Here is a 20000-nt window from a genome sequence, read left to right as displayed (position 1 = left end):
ACCCCCCCCCCCCCTTGCCATGTCCACCAGGAGTGATTGAAAAGCTGGATCTGTAGAACTTTGTGATAGACTAGCATCCTATCCAAAGGGTAATGAGCAATTTCTATTGTCCATTTCACACTTTAGAAACTGGGTTTTACTCTGGATCATAAGTACGCCATGCTCTGGATCCATGGGCTCTTCTTACCTCTCATTTCGATATAATACGAGTTTGATGATGTAGGCCACATTTTCCCATGCTGATCCAACAGCTAAATTGCCTTCATGTATACTTGAGACATCTTACCTAGGTTACTTGTAAATATAACATTTGATTTATCATCCTCTATTCACAGAGAGAGAAGAAAAAGTACTGGGCGTCGCTTTTATCCCATACATGACGACGAGGAAGACGATGACATTTTTTCATTTACAAAATCTAGTGACAAGACAAGTTCAGATGCTACATCAACTGTGGTGAGAATTGAATGTAATATAAATGTCTTCAACAAGCTTTTATCCCGACTTTGCAAGATGATATATAATTAGATAAAGATCAGTCCTAAAAGGATATTTATTACCTATTGAAACTTGAGCATTTATATAGTACGATATCCACTAAACGTGCTAAAGGTGCTTTACAAGGAGAATATAGCTAACAGCAACACATTTAGTGTGAGACATGATGCCTGATTGGACATAATACCAATTTTTTAAATTTTTTTAAAAATTATTTTTTTTATGTGTGTGTGTGGGGGGGGGGGGGGGGGGGGGGGCATAGGCAATGCAGATAATGGCCAGGTTTTACATATGATTAAGGTGAGAGAATGGTAGTAATGAGCCTTTTCCAAAGACTTCACTTTGCACCACTCAGATCAGGACTCGAACCCTGAAGCTTCCTTTCCGAAGGTGAGTTGTCATATAGCTGCATATCTGCGAACAGTTTACTTGCATGTCATTTGTAATGGTATATGGCATTTCTGCAAAATACTTATAATGAAATTAATCTGAAAACATACAGAATTTTCTTTTTTATAAGATAAAGTTATGAGTTTTAAATAAAACATAGAGGATGTTGAGTTGAAACACGTCGTTGCCAACTTACTAATTTCACCTCATTTTATTTCAGTCACACAAACCTCGAGCAGAAATTGCCCCATGGGCCAGAGATGAAGTTGGAGCAGAAAAGAAAGACGCAAAAGATGACAAAGAGGAAGAAGAAGGCAGTGACAGCTCAGAGTCAGAAGATGAAGAAATCAATAACAACAAAGAAAATGAAAACGGCTTTAACAAACACAAGAACTATTTACCAACGTCCAATATGTACAGGTCATCAGCCTATAATTCAAAAGATGCAAACAATGATTTTATGCAGCAGGAATCTATCGGGCGTAGTTTTTCAGCACCTCAACAACAAGCATCAAGATCTTCTGGAAATAGTTCATCAGCACAAGATTTAATCAATAGAAGTGAGAGCTTCAAAAGTGTTGGGCCAAGAACACAAAGTAAAATAGGGAGTATCATGAATAAATTTCAAGAGACTCAGTCCTCAGCATCAGCTCCTAAACAAGGCTATAATGAAAGAGTTGACCTTAAGGCCCGCATGAAAAATTTTCAGAATTCATCTTATAAAGACACTTCTTTAGATATTCAAAATGGATCAGAGAGAAGTATGAATTTAAACAATAACAATTTCAATAACTACCGCAATAGTTTTGACCAGAATGAAGAACCTTCTCCAGCCCAGTCCACAGTGTCTCATTCTGTTCGGGAACGATCCAAATCTGCCTCCTCAGATTCCAAGAGAAATGCTGATGGCAGCCGTCTCAAACAGGTGAAGTCTTTGCCTAGTCTGTTGTTTTTTTTTTTTTTTTTTTTTTTTTTTTTTTACTGTAAATATGAATGTTTCTTCACTTTTTAAAAAGTTTTTGAGATTTATTATTATTCTTTTTTTTTTTCATTTATCACAGCTGCTTCTTTATTACATCACACATGAACTTTCCTTATAACTATGTGGAAATGTAGAGAGAATGGATACAACCAGTTATTGTGCAAATATCTTAAAGAGGAATAATTGAATAATAGCATGACCATTAAAATGTGTCAATGCATGTTCTGCTACATGCTAAAAGACTGAAGGGTCAACGCATTTAAAAATAAGATACATAGTTTAAAATCTCACATAGTTCCCTCCACCAAAAAAAGTATTGATTCGAAAGAATCTCAAGTTGTAGTGTATATATGTTTATACTTATGCCACATGCAGTACACCTTATCTTTCTCCCTCTTTCTCCACTCTCTCTTTCACTCTTTCTTTCTCTTTCTCTCTCTCTGTCTCTCTCTCTCTCTCTCTCTCTCTCTCTCTCTCTCTCTCTCTCTCTCTCTCTCTCTCTCTCTCTCTCTCTCTCTCTTCTTTCTTTCTGTTTCTCTCCTCTCTATTTCATCACTATTAAAAGATTTTTATTTTTGTTTCTTAAGTAACCTTTGCATCAACAAGTCGTAGCACCATATCATGTTATTGAACGGATTGTAAGATTTTTATTAAAGCATTTTACCTAAAGTTGTTAAGGCCTTTGGCAGTCAATAAAAAAAACTGGATTTCATCAAAACACTTTAACATAACTTTTATTTTAAAGTTAAGCTTAAATTATAGTGAAATAAATTATCTCTTTCACAGGTGGAAAAAACTATAAAGATCAGACAGAAACCAAATGATGATAAAGGTTTTGGATTTATTTTCACCGGAGGAACAGACCAAGAAAAACCATTGACCGTGTCCAAAGTTTCTTTAGGTAGGATGTATAAAATAGTAGTAGTAGTAGTAGTAAGCCTCGCAGTCCGAATGATGCTTGCCGAGAATTGTGTGATTCAGTCATAATTGATAAGTATAGCTGCTCTCTCCATCCATGTTGTTAATTATTTTCATTGGTCACGGTCCTGGGCCAGAGTTTTGAGGCTGTCAAGATCTTGTTGTGACTTTAGTACGGAGGGCACTGCATTATTTCTTAGTTCTTCAGGGATTAATTCTGCCTCATCTTAATCCAGAAATTTCTGATGTGTAGAGAGATCCTGGTGCAGGGTAGTTACTATTGATGTTGGTGGTCTCCCTACATATTTGTTTCCTTCATGTGTAAAATAACGTACAGGGAAATTTAAATTGTGAGATCATATCCAACGTTTTTTCAAATAGTGACAAATTTGAGAACAGGTATTGGTTTGAGATAAAATTCTGTAAGGGCATGTATAAAACAGTTCCAGACAAAACAGAAAGGAAATCATCCCCCCCAAAAAAATAATTATTCCTCGACTGGGAATCAAACCTCAGATCTCCTAATGACCTTTCAAATGAGCCAAATATTTTGTTAAATGTACTGGAGTTTTGTTTTTCTTTGTATATCTTTTGGTGCTGGTGGGGGGGGGGGGGGGGGGGGGGTATTGTCTCTCAAAACTTTTAGGTCACTTAAGGAACAATGTGCCAAGAAACCATCCTTGCTTTCCCCCCAAATCAGTGCTCACTGACAGTAATCGTAATCCATTTGACTGAATTGATAGAGTTATATAATTAGGACAATGATTTTTAAAATGCTTTTATTTACATTTTCATGGCTTTAACATATGGTGATCTTCTTCTTTGTTGCAAGATTGATGGTGATGCAATAATGAAATCTTGACAACGTTCATAAAAAAAAAATTTTGAGCATTCTGATTTTTATATTAAAAGATAATGTGCTTTAAAACAAAACAAAACCAGAATTTAAGGTCTATATTTATTTAAAAGTAAATCGGACATTGATGATTAGTAAGCAAACATTGGGATGAGCATGCAATTGTTGAAATTCCTGTGTTCTTGTCTTTTTTATTTTTTATTTATTTTTTTTTTTTTTGATGTCTTTTAATTTTTTTTACAAAGGCGAAACGTTCAAAGAATCAATTTATATCTACGTCTATTCTTTTTTTTTCATTATAGGTTTTAATTGAATTCAATGTATACATTTTTTACACACAAACATATAATCAGTCCATCACACACACACACACACACACACACACAAACACACTTTTGATTTCAAACCATCTTTTTTAATACTACTCATAGGAAGTGGTGCAGACATTTGTGAACTGAAGGTGAAGGACGAAATAGTGAGCATCAACCAGTGCGACGTCACTGACAAGACGTCCATGGAAGTTGGGGACATGGTAGCCAAGGCTGTTGGGAAAGGATTCATTGAACTCAAAGTTCATAGAGAAAGGTCTTCTGGTGAGTCTGTGATGTGAATAGAGATTTGTGTGTTGAGAATAGGTATTAACAATAGACCTTTATTTTTTTTTTTCATTTAGAGCGAAAATCTCAACATTTAAGTTGTGCCAATTTCCAATTGAAAGAGTGACGTACATTTCATCGATCTCATAAATATGATAAACCCATTTAATTTTGATATAACCGAAGAGAACCAAATTTTACAGATCGGAAATGGACCAGAAAACGAAATTCCAATAGACCACATGATGTTAACATGTATTTTTGGCAGGCTATTTATTCTATTGTGTGATAAATGGTTTTAACTCACCACCCTTAATTGTCTTTATTTACTTTTTTAAAAACTCCAAGTGCTAATCCTTAGTATAATTTTGATTATCTTCTGATCCCACTGGGTGGGGTTCCTGACCTCCCATAGTGGGCAGGGAGGTACTTGCTGTGTCTTCTATCCCCTATATCTGTTTTCCAACTTACTTTCTGTCTTTGTCTTGGTGTGAGATTACTTGGTTTTGTCCTGGCCCTGGCCTGAGTCCTAGCTGGGAGGGAAACAGTCAAATGCATAGTTATTGTTTTGGGAGATGATATTTTTTTCCTTGTAAATCATCTCTCTATTATGTATTATTATGTTTGTTATTTTTAATGTATAATGTAAGCATTTGAGTGTATTCCTCTTTATTGGATTTTGTGCTTGTGTCCGGATGAGACTTATAGGTGATCTCAAACTAAGTACATTGATGGTTTGCTCTTGGAATCTGCATCTGATCCCTATTTGTTCCCAGTTCCCCTTTGTCTTCCTTTCTCTTGGGTGCTTTAATGTAATTCTAGAACTTATTATTATCCCATTTTCTTCCTTTTTACTGGCGCTGATATAACCTAAATGTGTTGCAAGCGCCGTAAAACTCTTAAAAACAAAAAAAAAAAAAAAAAAAAAAAAAAACTTCTGATCCCATTTTCAGCACATACTTTTCCTTTGTGTCTGATCCAACTTCTACTTAAAAAGATGCTGCCATCTCTGATGCTTTTTATTCCGTTTTCGTGTTAGCTACTTGCTGATTCAAAACCATTCTCTTTAGTTTTTTAAATCTTATTGTTTTCTGTGGATATGTAGAGGCAAGCAGTTTCATTTTATAAAAGAATTCAAATAATTAGTATGCATAAGATAAATTAATTTAAACCATTTAATTTTGAATGATTGTTTTTGTTCTCATAATTTTTTTAATGTCCTTTTTTTTTGACAAAAAAAAAAGATGATTTGAGCGATGAAGAAGACGAAATGACATCGTCCAGTGATGAAGGAGAGGAAGATTTGGATCAGCAGAATGAAGATGTTATCACCCCCAACTCTCAAAGACAGCAATATTCTCAGCCAGAGCCTGACACCAAAGAACCAGAACCTGTTGTTGAGGTAGAGATTGCCATATTTAAATGAGTTATTGCCCTTTCGCTACCTTTCTTAACATTCATAATATCATATTGATTGCTGAAACTGCTCACACCAAATACAACAATGCATAGAAAATTGCTGGTCAAGTAACTTCGCGATGGTTGTGTGGCGAGCGAAGCCGCGATCTCCAGAAGTGGGTGAGAGAGAGCTCTAGAAATGACTTGGGTTTGATACGAATATTTTTGTATTCGTGGATAGCTCACACGGTAGAGCCACGCTCTCACCTGCCAGGCGGAGTTGTCGTACCAATAAGGTCGCAGGTTCAAACCCCACCACCGCCGCGAAAATTCTTATTCTCTATTGTCTTCTGGCACTTTTCTACTCACTTCATCTCTTGTTATAGAAAATTGTTGAAAGTTAGTGCAAAGTTAAGTGAGTTAATGTGTGTCAAGTACATCACCAAAGGAGGCAATGCAGGGGCCATAGTTTTGCAAAAATTGTCACCCATATGATAACTGATCATACTCAACATCGCTTGATGTTTCATGACAAGACACTGTTCTGTGGAACCAAAAAGGCCACCAATTTAACAGATTCCGATATCAGTTTATGAATTATTTATCCCAGTGAGAACATTGTTCAAATTTTACCTTTCAGGTATCAGAGGAGATACAAGCAGTACATGTTGACCGAGTTAAATCTGCTCCACAAATTTTCAATTCACAACCAGTCAATATTCAAGGTAAATGGAAGAAAATGTCATACTCCATGAGAATAATATTAGAATGTATTGGAAAAATATTCTAAGCTCTTTTGTTACAATTTACTTCAGACAACTTTGGGACCAAATTCATTCTTGTTTTTTTGTTTTTTTTTTTGTTTTTGTTTTTGTTTTTTTTTTTTTTGGGGGGGGGGGGTTGTTTTTTAAAAAATTGATTAAATTTTTAATTTAGATGGTGTTTGTTTGTTGGTTTTTTTCTTAAATATGACTTTTTATGGGGTTTTTTTTATTCTAGACAAATGGTGTGGCTGATTTTAGTGTTCAAAATGAGGAATCTAATACTGGACATAATATATGTCCGACTTGAAGGGTCTTTAAAGAGTCCCAGAATTAAAGGAATCTCAAATGATGATAATCCTGCAGTTGTTTGTTTAATATTTTCCATGTGTTTTAATAGGCATTAACTGGTGATATACTAATCATTGAACTGCTTAAAGAAAGAAACTAACGTGTAAATCAAACTTGTACAATTAGAAAGTTGTCAAAATCTGAATGACTTGTTGCCTTGTATAGATCACAAATAGCTTAGCTAGAGATTTCTTCTCAGAAACAACATGGCCAATCTGGATGCCAGACTATAGCTTTTTTCGTCCTCTCCTTCCTCCTCACATCTTACTTATAAAGTGAAAAATAAGTAATTGCTGGCTACCCTTTATATAGGAAACCAGACTATTGCAAAGTACTTTGAACCAGATCTTTCAGACCCATCTACCCAATAATCACTGCTGGGTGGACAGATGGGTCCGAAAAAAATTGCGACTTCACCTGTGATCGATTTCAGTCCCGTTGAATGTGAAGCAAGTGCTCTACCAAATGAGCAATAGGGACCCCCTGCTTTGGGACATGGAGGCAATTAATAAATGCCAATTTGAATTGTCTTCTGTGTGTCTTGCATCTTCTCTATTAAAAGTTGTAACCATCAATATCATTTTATTTTACAAATAAGTTTTATTTCCTTTGTGCTCCACTTTCCTGATATATATCAAACAGACAGTAAAGAAGATGATGAAGAGGAAGAAGACGGAGGACCACCTGCAATTCTACGCAAATGGCAGAGACAAAGACAGAGGAACGAGTACGCTTTTGAGAACAGCCCAAGTCTGGATTCCTCAGACTCTCCAGTGTACAAGAAGATCAGCTTGAATGCACCAATTCCTAAAGTAGATAATAACACGAGTGAGTCATATTATATTTTCTTTTTTTTTTTTTTTCTTTTTTTTTTTTTTTTTGTTGTAACACAGATAGTCTATGTTTAATTTTCCATTATTTAATAGGAAAAAAAAATTGTTAGTTAAATACTTTTTCTTTCGTTTCTTTGCAAGATTTAATTTTTTATTATTCGATAGAAAAAGGGACATTGGTTACATAGATTTCTAAAGAAAAATAATAGTATATCAGATAGTTATGGTAAAGGATTTTTTCTCCAACCCTTTATTGTCCCAGCAGTGTTAGAGCTTGAAAGAAATACTTTGTAATAGTAGACTAGCATCCTATTCAAAGGGTAGCAAGCAATTGCTGTTGTCTGTTTAACATTCCAGAGAGTATTATTGATCCGAAGAACTTTATTTTTCAATCCAGTACAATATTTTTTTATGGATTATGTATGTTAAATCTTTGGAATGAAGCACATTCAAGAAAAAACATGTGCAAGAAGACATATGATCAGATTTAGAAAAATGATAGGGATTGTTGCTCTGAAATAAGTTATTAAATTTATTTATTGCAAATTCCTTTTCCCTTGAAGCAGATCTTTAGAAATTATGGATCTTTCCCTTTATCATTATTGTAATTTATTTTGTCAATAAGTGAAATGTGGTAAAAATGGGCAATGAATTTTTGTCAATTAGTGAAATGTGGTAGAAATAAGCAATGAATTTTAATCTTCTATTTTATTGAAGACGAAGATACAAAATTCCGAATGACGAAGCCATGGGACAACATGCAGGAGGAATGGAACAAACAACAGGATCAGCAAAGAATGGTATGTTTGAACTTTCCGTCACATACACGCCTATCATTTCAATGCACTCCTCAGGGCACAGCACCTTCACTCATCCCTTATCTGTTCATCATTCCCATATTAACAATTATTTCTCCTGCTCTATTATCATATAAACATAAAATTGTGAAAAAATACATTTAAAGTTGCTGATCTAACAATTTCTAAGTTATAAAAGTCTCCATATTGTTGTTGTTATTATTATTGTTGTTATAATTATTATTATTATTATTATTATTATTATTATTATTATTATTATTATTATGATTATTATTATTATTATTATTATTATTATTATTATTATGATTATTATTATTATTATTATCATTATTATTATTATTTTTATTATTATTATTATTATTATTATTATTATTATTATTATTATTATTATTATTATTATTGTTATTATTATTTTATGGAGATTAGTACTTGTTTGCTAGTTTGCTTTCATATCGTTTCATTACTTGTTCTTTTGGGTTATTTTTCTTTCCACTATAACAATTGTTGATTTTAAAATTCCAGTTAAAAGCTTATTTATATAGATTTTAAAAATTATACTGTAATATTTTGATTTCATATACTCCTTCTTTTTACTCTTCATCGTAATTTATACCACCAAATACTTAAATTGAATTGTCCAATCTTATTTTAAAAGATGACTTTATTTATCTGTAAAACCTTTGCTAAAGAAAATTATGTTGAAGTAATGCAAGCACCTGTGTGCTTTTAATATTTTTAAGATCGTCAGATTTTACTAGCTTAACCACTGTAGGCTATTTTGTCATTGTGCTCCTATTCCAAGATCATGTCATATTAAACGAATTGCTATTCAGTTTTCTTCTTTCTTTTTTTTTTTTTGTAACTAATTCATACAGCAAAGTGAAAAAAGATCTAATACTTTTATTAAACGCCATTCTCATCATATTTGATTTTATTTTTCAATGGCAAACTGAATTGGTTTAATAAGACTTTCTTTTCAATCTTTCTGGTCTTTTTAACGCTTCTGCATCTAGCATGTTAGATATTTTGAGTATTGGTCTTTAAGAGAGCTCTTTCCTGTAAGACACATTGCTTGGTTTATTTACATTTATAAAATCTCTTTTACTTTAAATTTAAAAAAATTGTTGACTTTACATCTTTATTTTATTTTTTTATTTGTTTGTTTGTTATTTTTTTGTTTTGTTTCTTTTTGATTTTATTAATTTTTAAAAAAAATTTGTTTTATCTTTTTTTTTTTTTTTTTGCATTGATTTTTATTAAGGAGTATGAGGGAAAAGAGTAAATAATGATGAATAGTTTGATTTCCCACATGTGCCATCGACTTCATACTCACTAGAACAATCATATACGATTTAAGTAATGCTTACCTTAGACACGATCATTTTCTTTTTGTGGAGCATGAGCGATAACAATTGAAATCTTTTGTTGTTTATTTGTACAGTCTAATGACATCGACTCGATTGTTCTCCTTTATTTACATTAAAAAAAAAAATAATAATAATAAACAGAAAAAAAAACCCAACAAAAGTTGTGCATATTAAATGTGTATCATGTGATATTTTTACAATACCGAGAACTAATGTTCCAGCTGTGTCAATGTCTGGAATGGACTGGAGGATAAAAACTAAAGTCTACTAACGTCAAATAATCAAAATTGAGGAAATATAAGATTTGGAAGTTTTAAGTTACAGTTGTTGGTTTTTTTTTTATCAATGAAATCAATTATTTTATTTAAAATCGTATATGCTGAGTTTTAAACTCAATCATATGTATCAGGTTTTATCCAGACACATTACCGTTTTGAAACGATGAGTTACAAATTGTCAGCATTTTCATGATGCCATTAGACTGTAATTCTGCATGTACAAATGAATGTTTGTCTAATCTAAAAACTTGCATGTCCAAACTACTACTACTGCCTGACTGCGTCAAGGCCTAACCCTGTGCATGTCTTTGTGTGTTGCAGCCTGATGAAAGGGACTCTCAGCATGACACTACTGATGGCAAGGTAATCAAAATAAAAATAAAAATAACGTAAAAATCAGATGTTTACTTGTCTAAATTATGTCCTTCCGCTACGGCATCATTAGATACCGTCACCTAGGATTTCATGAAGAAATATAGATAACCCATCTACCAAGATATCTGATGTCAACAAGAATCACCCATGTTTTCCAAGTGAGTAAATTGGGGATGAGTAATCTTGCCCAAGGAAAAAAAATGAAAGTACCAAAAGTGGGACTCGAACCCGGGACTTTCCGGGTCACTGTGCAATGCCTTAACCACTCGGCCATTTTGCCCCCTAACGACAAAATAAGATTATTTTTGTTTATATGAATAATGAAATAAGTTTTGTTGAGTATCTAATATGGTGCCAGAAATCACCTGTCTTCGTTTAAGAAATAACTAAAAAATCTCTTTGTCTAAGAAGTGAATAGAAAAGTTTGACACTCAGCTAGAATATCATTATTCAATAATTAACTAGAAAAAGTGTTTAGCCCAGCTGAAATATATTTGTCTAAGAAATAAGAAGAATCTGAACAGCAGCTACAATTTCTATTTTGAAGAATTAACTAAAATTAGTTTGACCCCCAGTAACTGATTTCTATTTTTAACAGCTGTGACAAATTTCATAACCCCTCAGAACCAAATAAATCAATTTCCTAAAAATCTTAACAAAACAAGGCCTTAAGCTTATAATGTATTCGTTAACATGACACAGAAAGCATTTAAAGTGACTTGTTAACTCTAGAAAACAAACACAAACAATGAAGAATTTGAACTAATTTTCTCTTTTTGTTTCCTTTTAAGTATTAGGACGATTTTAAAAAACCCCAAATAATCAGAAACTGTAAATATTTACATTATTAGTAAAGCAAGCTAATTATTCTAGGAATATTATTTAACATTTTATTTTGTGAACTTTGTGGGAAAATAACTATTTATGCCTCCGTGTTTGTGAAAGTTTTTCACAATGGAGCCATTTGCATTTTGCATTTATGTCTGACTATAATAAAAAGAAAATCCGACAAACCCAGAAATAGTTGGTCGTTTTTTCTATCTTAACAATAACCATCAACCATTGCTTTTGATTGCAATGATGTTACTTCTGATTTCTAATTTTTTTTTCTTCTAATGTTAGAATTATTGATGAAAATGGAAATGCCTGCATTTTGTTAATTACATCTCAACTAAGATAGATAATGTGGCGTTGAGAACGTCCCGAATTAAAGAACTTAACTCAGTTAATTGTCAAAGAGCTATGGGATTTTATGCTTTTGAAATCGTATTAATTTGTGAAATCATCTTGCTTTCATCGTTAGTGCCTGATTTGAATCACAATACACTCGGTTATCTATTGAATTTAGGTATTAATACCTATTATCAGAACGTTTGAATTTTGTATTATTTGTAATAAATTATGACACAATTATGCAGGATAATTGTTTCATTAGGTAAACATTATTGATAGACCTCATTAAGATGCTTATTTACATGATAATACCTTCTATCCCAAATGCAATGTCCTTGAGGAAGAAAAATATATAGAGTTTTTCCATTTCTGCACCAATCGTCACTAAAACTAAAAACAATCATATTGAGTGCTCTGGATCATGGACGCCTTTTTTATTTTTAAATAATATGTCTCAACAGCTTTATCTCAGACTCCTGGTGAAAAAATACAATCCATAAAAGCTATTTTGATACCATCACATACAGTGGCCAATGTTCCTTTCCTCATATTAATATTGGAGCCATCTTATAGTTTCTTAAACCATTATGAAGAGTTCTGTGTGGTGTTATTGAATGTGATGTCCATAAGAATAAAAATTAAAGCCTATAACAGGCTGATATCTAATCTCAAATATTTCAGGCCGATTTTGATGCTCAACAAACGGAAATAAAGAGGCAGTATGAAGAATCCCTTAAGGTAGCTGAACAGATAGCAGAGGAAAAAAGAAAACAGGTAAACTTGGAGATTGTCAATAATTGGTGTATATTTGCTGCATTTTTTTTTGTTCTAAGTGTATTGTGCGTCTAGTTGCAATTACATTTTGATTTTTGTTTTGATTATCGAAAACAATTTCTCTAATTGAAATAATAATAATAATGATAATAATAATAATAATAATAATAATAATAATAATAATAATAATAATAATAATAATCATAATAATAATAATAATAATCATAATCATAATCATAATGATAATGAGGAGGAGGATGATGATGATGATGATGATGATGATATGCTAATTAAAAAAAAAAATTAAGCTAACATCATATGGCGTGAAAAAAAAAAACAACAGAATGCTTATAGAATATTTTACAGTATGTGAAAAGATTAAATCACACTCAAATTTAAGATGAAATTCAAGATCCATATTTCGGTTGTTCCTCCCCCCCTTACCAGGAGCAGGAATTCCTCCAACCAGAAATAGATAAAGCTCGTATTTTAGAAGAGAGGCGTATCCAAAGACGCAACCGAATTCAAGAAACAGTAGCTGCGGCCACAACCCCACCAACACTGTCATCATTCAATGAGCCACCGATGTTATCCTCATCCACCTCCTCCTCATACCAGCAGGCAGCAGCACCACCTGCAGCTCCCCACCATGACAACGATCCAGAGTCTTCCAATGTTAGTCATGTGACATCCATGACGCTGAGCATCGAACCCAAAGACAAATACAACATCACCCCAGCTTCTTTCAGTATTCCACGCCAGCAAGGAAATGATGTCATCATCATTGATCCCAGAAATAGGAGCAGTCCTGCGTGAGTATTTGGGAACTTTATTTTTCCTTAATTATTTCATTTCTTCAGCTGCCAGAAGATGACAATGCATATCTTTGGTATAGCATTTGAGCAATCTTGATAGTTTTCTTTTCTACCTCTATTTTATGTCATTTTCATTTCAAGTTATGCACTCAATCTCCTCTTATAGCTGACAACTAGAATACAGTTCAATGGCAAATACATAATGAAACTAAACAAAAAATCGTTTGTGTCATTTATTTTTTTAACTTAAGAAATAATCTTTCTGTTCTCTAAAAATATTTTCTGAACATTTTTTTCTATGAATTTAATTCTTTATTTTTAACATCTTAATTGATTAAAATTAACAATTAAATTATTTTTAAAAACAATTTTTTTCAAATTTTGGAAATTGATAACATGTTTTTATAAGAATCATGTTCTGCTGTGATGCTAAGTTTCATTATTCTATATTGATATGGGTCGCTGTTTTACCCATTTAAAATTTGCCATATTTAAATATTGATGAATGATTTTTTTCTCAGACAACAAGGGACTCCTTTGGAATTTCAAGTAAAATTGGCACCAAAATCAGGTGACGGTATGTACAAGAAGTCTAATAAGTGTAAAAATCATATAGTGCAGTAGTTAACATTGAAATACAATGAATATTCAAATAGAATAAATCTACAATTATTTTGATTTTATTTTTAAAAAGAGAATTCATATATCTTAATAACGAAACAAGATAATGAAGGAGATAGAATGTAAAATTAGGTATGTTGAAAAATTAAGCTCTGCTGGATAAAGAAAAGTACCAAAAAAAACAAACCCAGTAGAACAAATGGTTCATTTTGAGATTATTTACATTGTGTTTCTTACATGTTCTTTTGAATTTTTTCATTACATTTTGTTTCATGTTAAATAAGTACCTTTATCTTAAGTTTTTAAAAAGTCTGGCTTTTACTCGTTTTTTAAAAATCAACTTTTATTTAATTATAACACCTTTATTTTGATATCTCTTTGAAGATTGTTTTTAACAGTGTTTTTCGTTTTTTAAAAATATTCTTAGTTGTTTTGTTGTATATGTGTTAACTTATTTATGTATTTACTCATTTATTATTTTATTATTTTAGATTCCAATATGAGAATGCAAGAGGAAAAAGAGCGACAGAGGTTACAACAGCTTGAAGAGGAGAAGATGAAAATCATTCAAGACAAAGAGAGACGTTTACAAGAGCAAGAGGTAATGAAGGCATATATATTATAATTCAACAACGCTTTAAAATGCGATGTTAGGGAAAGAAAATGATTTATATATATAATGCCAGTATTTATACTTAAAAACAAATTGTCTTGTGCCAGCAAATGCTTACCTGCAATATTAAGGGAGATAAAATTTACTTAAAATAATGAAATGTTAAATTGAAATTTTGGACGGATATAAAATAAAATTTATATCAAGGTGTAAGACTAAATTTTGTCAAAATTCTTTTGTTCATCGTACAGTGAACATTTGGAATAGCGTTAAATCTGAAACGAGAAATGCTGGTTGTGATGGCAAATTTAAGAAGCTGATCATAAAGAATTTAATCCATTAAGATATGAATATGATTAATGTTTATCATAATCAAAAACAAATGTGATTTATTAAGATTGTTTCAATCTCATCTTATGTATAAGTGACAAATGACAAATTAGATCGCATGTTTTAATATCATCTTATGTATAAGTGACAAATGACAAATTAGATCGCATGTTTCAATATCATCTTATGTATAAGTGACAAATGACAAATTAGATCGCATGTTTCAATATCATCTTATGTATAAGTGACAAATGACAAATCAGATCGCGTGTTTCAATATCATCTTATGTATAAGTGACAAATGACAAATTAGATCGCATGTTTCAATATCATCTTATGTATAAGTGACAAATGACAAATTAGATCGCATGTTTCAATATCATCTTATGTATAAGTGACAAATGACAAATCAGGGAGCAATATCATGTGGTGTAAAGGTAGCACATCTGAACGGTAATAAGGAGGTCTGAGCTTCAATCTCCGGTCGAGGCAAGCTGATTTTTTTGGGATGATTATTTTGTTTTCTTTTATGTCTTATGTTATTATTATTATTATTGCTTGTTTTTTAAGTTATAAACGATTACTAAAAAAGAATGTTATCCCTTTATTATTATTATAATTGTTCGAATAATTTGTTCAGAGAGATGTTACGACTATTGGCCAATGACCTAAAATAAACATTTGATTTGATTTGATTTGATTTTTCTCTCTGCTTTGTCTGGCAGTTTCTGATGTTTGCCACATATAAGGTATTGAAAGGATAAATTATCCTAATTAAGCCTTTTAGAAGATAAGATTAGAAAAGAAGATAAATATTTATTTAAAATTTTGTATATTTATGTCTTGATTTGCTCTTGCATTTGATCAATTCACTATGATACAGGTTATTATTTATTACTATTTATTATTTATATTTTTATTTATATCCATGCATAGACCAGGTTGTATCAGTCATCTTTATTTTTTTTCTTGCATGCAGGAACTTTTAAGACAAGAAAGGGAAAGATTCAGAAGAGAGCAAGAGGAATTTAGAGAACGCCAACAGCAATTACAACAACAGCAGCAAGCAATTCAACAGCAACAACAGCATTCATTCCCACCTCCTCCACCACCACAAGAACATGAATTTTCTCAACGAACGCAACAGTCTAATTTCTCCTCTCTTTACTCTTCCAATCCTCAAAATAACAAGGTGCAGTCATCATTACAATCATCATCGCCATCGCCGTATGTCAACTCCTTGTCCGTCAGCCCCGTTCAATTTCCATCATCAACAACATCTTCACCATCACCTTCATCCCCATACTTTACCAATTCTAGCAACAACCAAGGGCCATTGCCTTCGTCTTCAAAGCCAACATGGCCACCTCCTACTAGCCAAAGAAGTCCTCAGCAACAACCCAGAGGAGTTGGGAATAGTTACAACAGTCCTCGATCTTATAAACCGGGCAATAACCCTGCATATTCATTTGTTCAGCCGCAGTTTAACACAACTGTATCAACTAGTAACCCAAATACTACTGCAAATCCATCGTATCAAAATATTGATTATGGAAGAAGGGACAGGTTCGATGGTCCTAAAGGAGGAAAGTTTTCTCGAGAGGATATGTTAGCTATGAATAAGAAACCATTCCAAGAATCGGTTGCTAGTAGAGTGAGTCAGGTGGAAAACCAATCAAGGGCAACAAATCAAGCTCAAACCAGAATGCCCATTGCTAGAGAGCCTCCTATCAAAAGTCAAAATCAGGCTCATCCTCTAAACTCAGCTCCAAAAGCTAAACTCCGTGATGATGGTGAGTGGAAAGATCCTTCAAGATATCAAGCTCAAGATTCCAGAGTACCTTCAAATAGAGAAAGTGGAGGAGCTCCAAGGCGACCTGCTTATGGATTACCTCAGGAGCACTGGTTAGTGCAGGAAGCTGAGAGGAGGAGAGTATCTGGTCAAGGTGCCAGAGGACCACCTTCTCAAAGCGGACCTATCAAACCTTTACCCGATATCAGCAACAGGTGGAGGGACAACATCAACAACAGCAACACAAACCATCCTGAAAATCCAAATACCAACAACCCAGAATCCATGCCTCATGCAATACGTCAAACTTTGTTACAGAAAACAGCTGGAGCAAGGGGATCAGATGACGGGTATCCTGATAATGAGCTGATACCCCCTCCCCAGCAACAACACTCATTACAATCACAACAATTTCCAAACAGGTCTGTCTCACCTCGGAGTGGTGGAGGTGGTGGCGGCAGCAATTATTATCATCAGCCACATCCTGATCAACCAATGCGAAAGCCACAAACTTCATATTCTCCAAATGATCTGTCAAACAAGTACAATGTCAATCCCATCCATCAAATCCAGCAGCCCCCTCCCCCCACCCTCAACAGAGTTCCCCCACCTCCCCAGGGGTACAACCCAGGTCCTGTTCACAACCCTCTTGGTCCAGGAAAGGAAAATGGCCTTCCTGTTAATGGGTCACAGTTGTGTTCTCACTGCAATGATGAATTAGGTAAGATCTTTTTTTATTTTCCTCGCCCTATGTAAACTAGATAACATGGTGGCTATGTAGTCTTGTGGTGTGACACTTGCCTTCAGATTAGAAGGTCTTGAGTGGCGTATAGTTGGAAAAGGCTCCTTACTTTTGTCCCATCCTACATGTTAAGTGTTGCTATTGGTTTGATTTGGTGTGAGCATATCTAGTGGATTTTGCGCTCTATAAATGCTCACTTTTTAAAACACATTTTTAGAATTATTAATCCCTAAACGAAATCTGAGATTGAAATAGGATCAAAAACTTCTTATAAGACCTAAATACATTATAAAAGTTGTTGAGCAATCATTTTACTTTTTGGCTTCTCACTTTTCGAACTTCCTTTCACCAGATGTCATATGCTTAGAATCCTTGACAATTTTAAAATCTCCAATGAAATATATCCTTTAAATGTCTTCAATGAATTGAATTGTTTCTATGCTTTTGTCGCTTTTGGGAGTACAGATAGTTCAGTTGGTAGAGCCCTCGCCTCACACATACAATGAGACACACAATGATTCAATCCCTGTGAAGTTGAGATTTTTTTTTCTGACCCCTTCCCCTGTCTACCCAGCTGTTATTGGGTAGCTGGGTCTGTTAGACCTGACAGAAAGTACTTTATGATAGACTAGCAGCTAGTCCTATCCAAAGTTTTCAAACCAGGAGAAGCCCTAGCTTCATGGGCCTTATGGCTCTGAAGAGCTACTTTTTAGTTGCTTCTATTCCCCTATTTCAATTATGGTGTTTTAATGTGATTTGTTTAGAGTTTGTATTATTGAGATGAAGCGTTATTTATATATATTTTTATTACATGTAAAAAAAAAAGAAGATGGACGTTTTGACCTAGACTAGATTATCAGTTGTTTATATACTCATTGATGAGTCACAGCACAACCGATTTGCTTTGTGATACTATTAAAAAAAAATATATATATATATATAAAACATGTTGCCCTACAAGTCAGTGAGACAAATTTATTTTTTATATATATATATATGTGTGTCTGTGTGTGCGTGTGTGTGTGTGTGTGTGCATGTGTGTTTGTGTATGTGTGTGTGGCTTGCTTTTACAAGAAGTTGAGGTACTAGATATCAGTGTTAAAAGCTTTTTGTTCATATTATGTTAAACTATATCAAACTAACATTGAATTTGGTGACTTGGGGCAAAACCGTTTTCATGTGTGAAAATAAGCATTCCTATTTGTCGCTTTTATTTTCCAAATGTTTTTTTCTCAATAGAACTTTCATAATTTCACTGTGATGGGAATACACTGTGCTATATTAAATATACAAACTAATTCTGGCCTTGCCTTTTTTTCAGGTTTTGGTGCTGCCATGGTGATTGAATCACTAGGAATATTCTTCCACCTACAATGTTTTAGATGCTGTGTCTGCCATGCCTCCTTAGGGACTGGGGCACAAGGTGCAGATGTTAGAGTCCGAATGAACAAATTACATTGTCAAAATTGTTACAGCAATGATGAAGGTAAATGGTAGCTTCTTTGTTTCATTTTGTCAAGAGTGGTGTTGATTGTGCAGCGATTGAATTGTTAATATATTTCCTACAGGCATAATATTTATTCCAGTGGATAAGTCTCTCGTACAATTTTGATTTATTTTCGAGAGAGATGCTCAACAAACTAAACAGATATTGGAATCGTTATAAAAACAACGATATTTTATAAATGTTGTTATTTGTGTAGTCATGTGTGTGTATTTGTTTTGTTTTCGTCTCCTCAGTGTTATTTTGAAAATTAACACAAGGCACTAAATGAAAATAATGAATTAGTTGTCACACTATTAATAATTTTGATGCCGTGATTTTATTTCATATATGGTAATAAATCTCACAAGCAGGAAAAAAAATCCTCATACGTGAATCATCCCCTGATCTAGTATTAACTCGGTATTATGGAAAATCATACACTTTAGGAGGCTGTGTCTGCCAACCATCCTTAAGACTGAGGCACATGGTGCTGATGTCCGATAATTTAACATTTTCACAGTCTCATTAAGTGTCAGCCATACTGATATTTTGATAATACTAATTTTTGTAGCTTGTTCTAGTGTTATCACTCAATACTTGAAACATTGGCTTAAGAAAGACTGTTTTTTTGGGTGATTTGGGTCTCATATACCAGTGCCTGTGCCTGAAAAAAGTAGGAAATGTCGGAAATGTCAATAATTTGGGTACTTGAATTGGTAAATGGGTTGTTTTTTTTGTTGTTGTTGTCTTTTACAGCACAGAATGATCAGAGAAAATGAGGTGAAAGATTTATTCTAATGATATTGATATGTAGGGGAAAATTGTCAAATTAACTATGAATGTTGTGAATATAGCTTTGAAAAATGTTATCTATGCATGAAAGTTACAACGAGCATTTAAAGGTTTTTAAAGCCCGTAAGCTTTTAAACGATACGATACAATATGATATTGTGGTTGTCCACCATGATATAGCAGATTAGGGAATTAGTTTTCTACTGTACCCGCCATTGGAGACGTTCAACTCACTTTTTCTGTAGAAATGTAACTTTTCGTGTTCTTTCTATCTATATAAAAAATTTGTTACTTTAACTTAAACTCTTTACTATTTTCCCCAAACAGTTGGAATTAGTTGTATTATCCAAACAGTCTTTTGAGTTTTGTAAATTCTTAATGGATTGATGTGATTAAGTTTGAACTAATATTTCATATATTTATAATCCTCACTTGTGACAA

At 33.1% G+C, this 20000-nt stretch overlaps 1 protein-coding gene across 9 annotated transcripts in view; it reads left to right on the top strand.

The window, feature by feature from the left end:
* LOC144971339 (uncharacterized) overlaps positions 1-20000 on the top strand; it is a 140811-nt gene that overhangs the window by 113544 nt on the left and 7267 nt on the right. For all 9 annotated transcript variants that reach the window (XM_078912059.1, XM_078912055.1, XM_078912052.1 and 6 more), the window contains 15 exons: positions 336-456; positions 1109-1813; positions 2657-2771; positions 4076-4237; positions 5485-5642; positions 6279-6363; positions 7393-7578; positions 8301-8383; positions 10368-10409; positions 12276-12368; positions 12816-13180; positions 13705-13760; positions 14296-14405; positions 15727-17260; positions 18603-18767. In XM_078912059.1, the coding sequence (XP_078768185.1) occupies positions 336-456; positions 1109-1813; positions 2657-2771; positions 4076-4237; positions 5485-5642; positions 6279-6363; positions 7393-7578; positions 8301-8383; positions 10368-10409; positions 12276-12368; positions 12816-13180; positions 13705-13760; positions 14296-14405; positions 15727-17260; positions 18603-18767 (3980 nt within the window). The remainder of the gene's footprint in view (positions 1-335; positions 457-1108; positions 1814-2656; positions 2772-4075; positions 4238-5484; positions 5643-6278; positions 6364-7392; positions 7579-8300; positions 8384-10367; positions 10410-12275; positions 12369-12815; positions 13181-13704; positions 13761-14295; positions 14406-15726; positions 17261-18602; positions 18768-20000) is intronic.

Source organism: Berghia stephanieae, chromosome 4, assembly GCF_034508935.2.
Source record: "Berghia stephanieae isolate SIO BIC M18660-M18661 chromosome 4, UCSD_Bste_1.3, whole genome shotgun sequence".
Taxonomy (NCBI): domain Eukaryota; kingdom Metazoa; phylum Mollusca; class Gastropoda; order Nudibranchia; family Aeolidiidae; genus Berghia; species Berghia stephanieae.
Note: the sequence above shows the minus strand (reverse complement) of the source record. Positions and strands in the feature narration are given on the sequence as shown.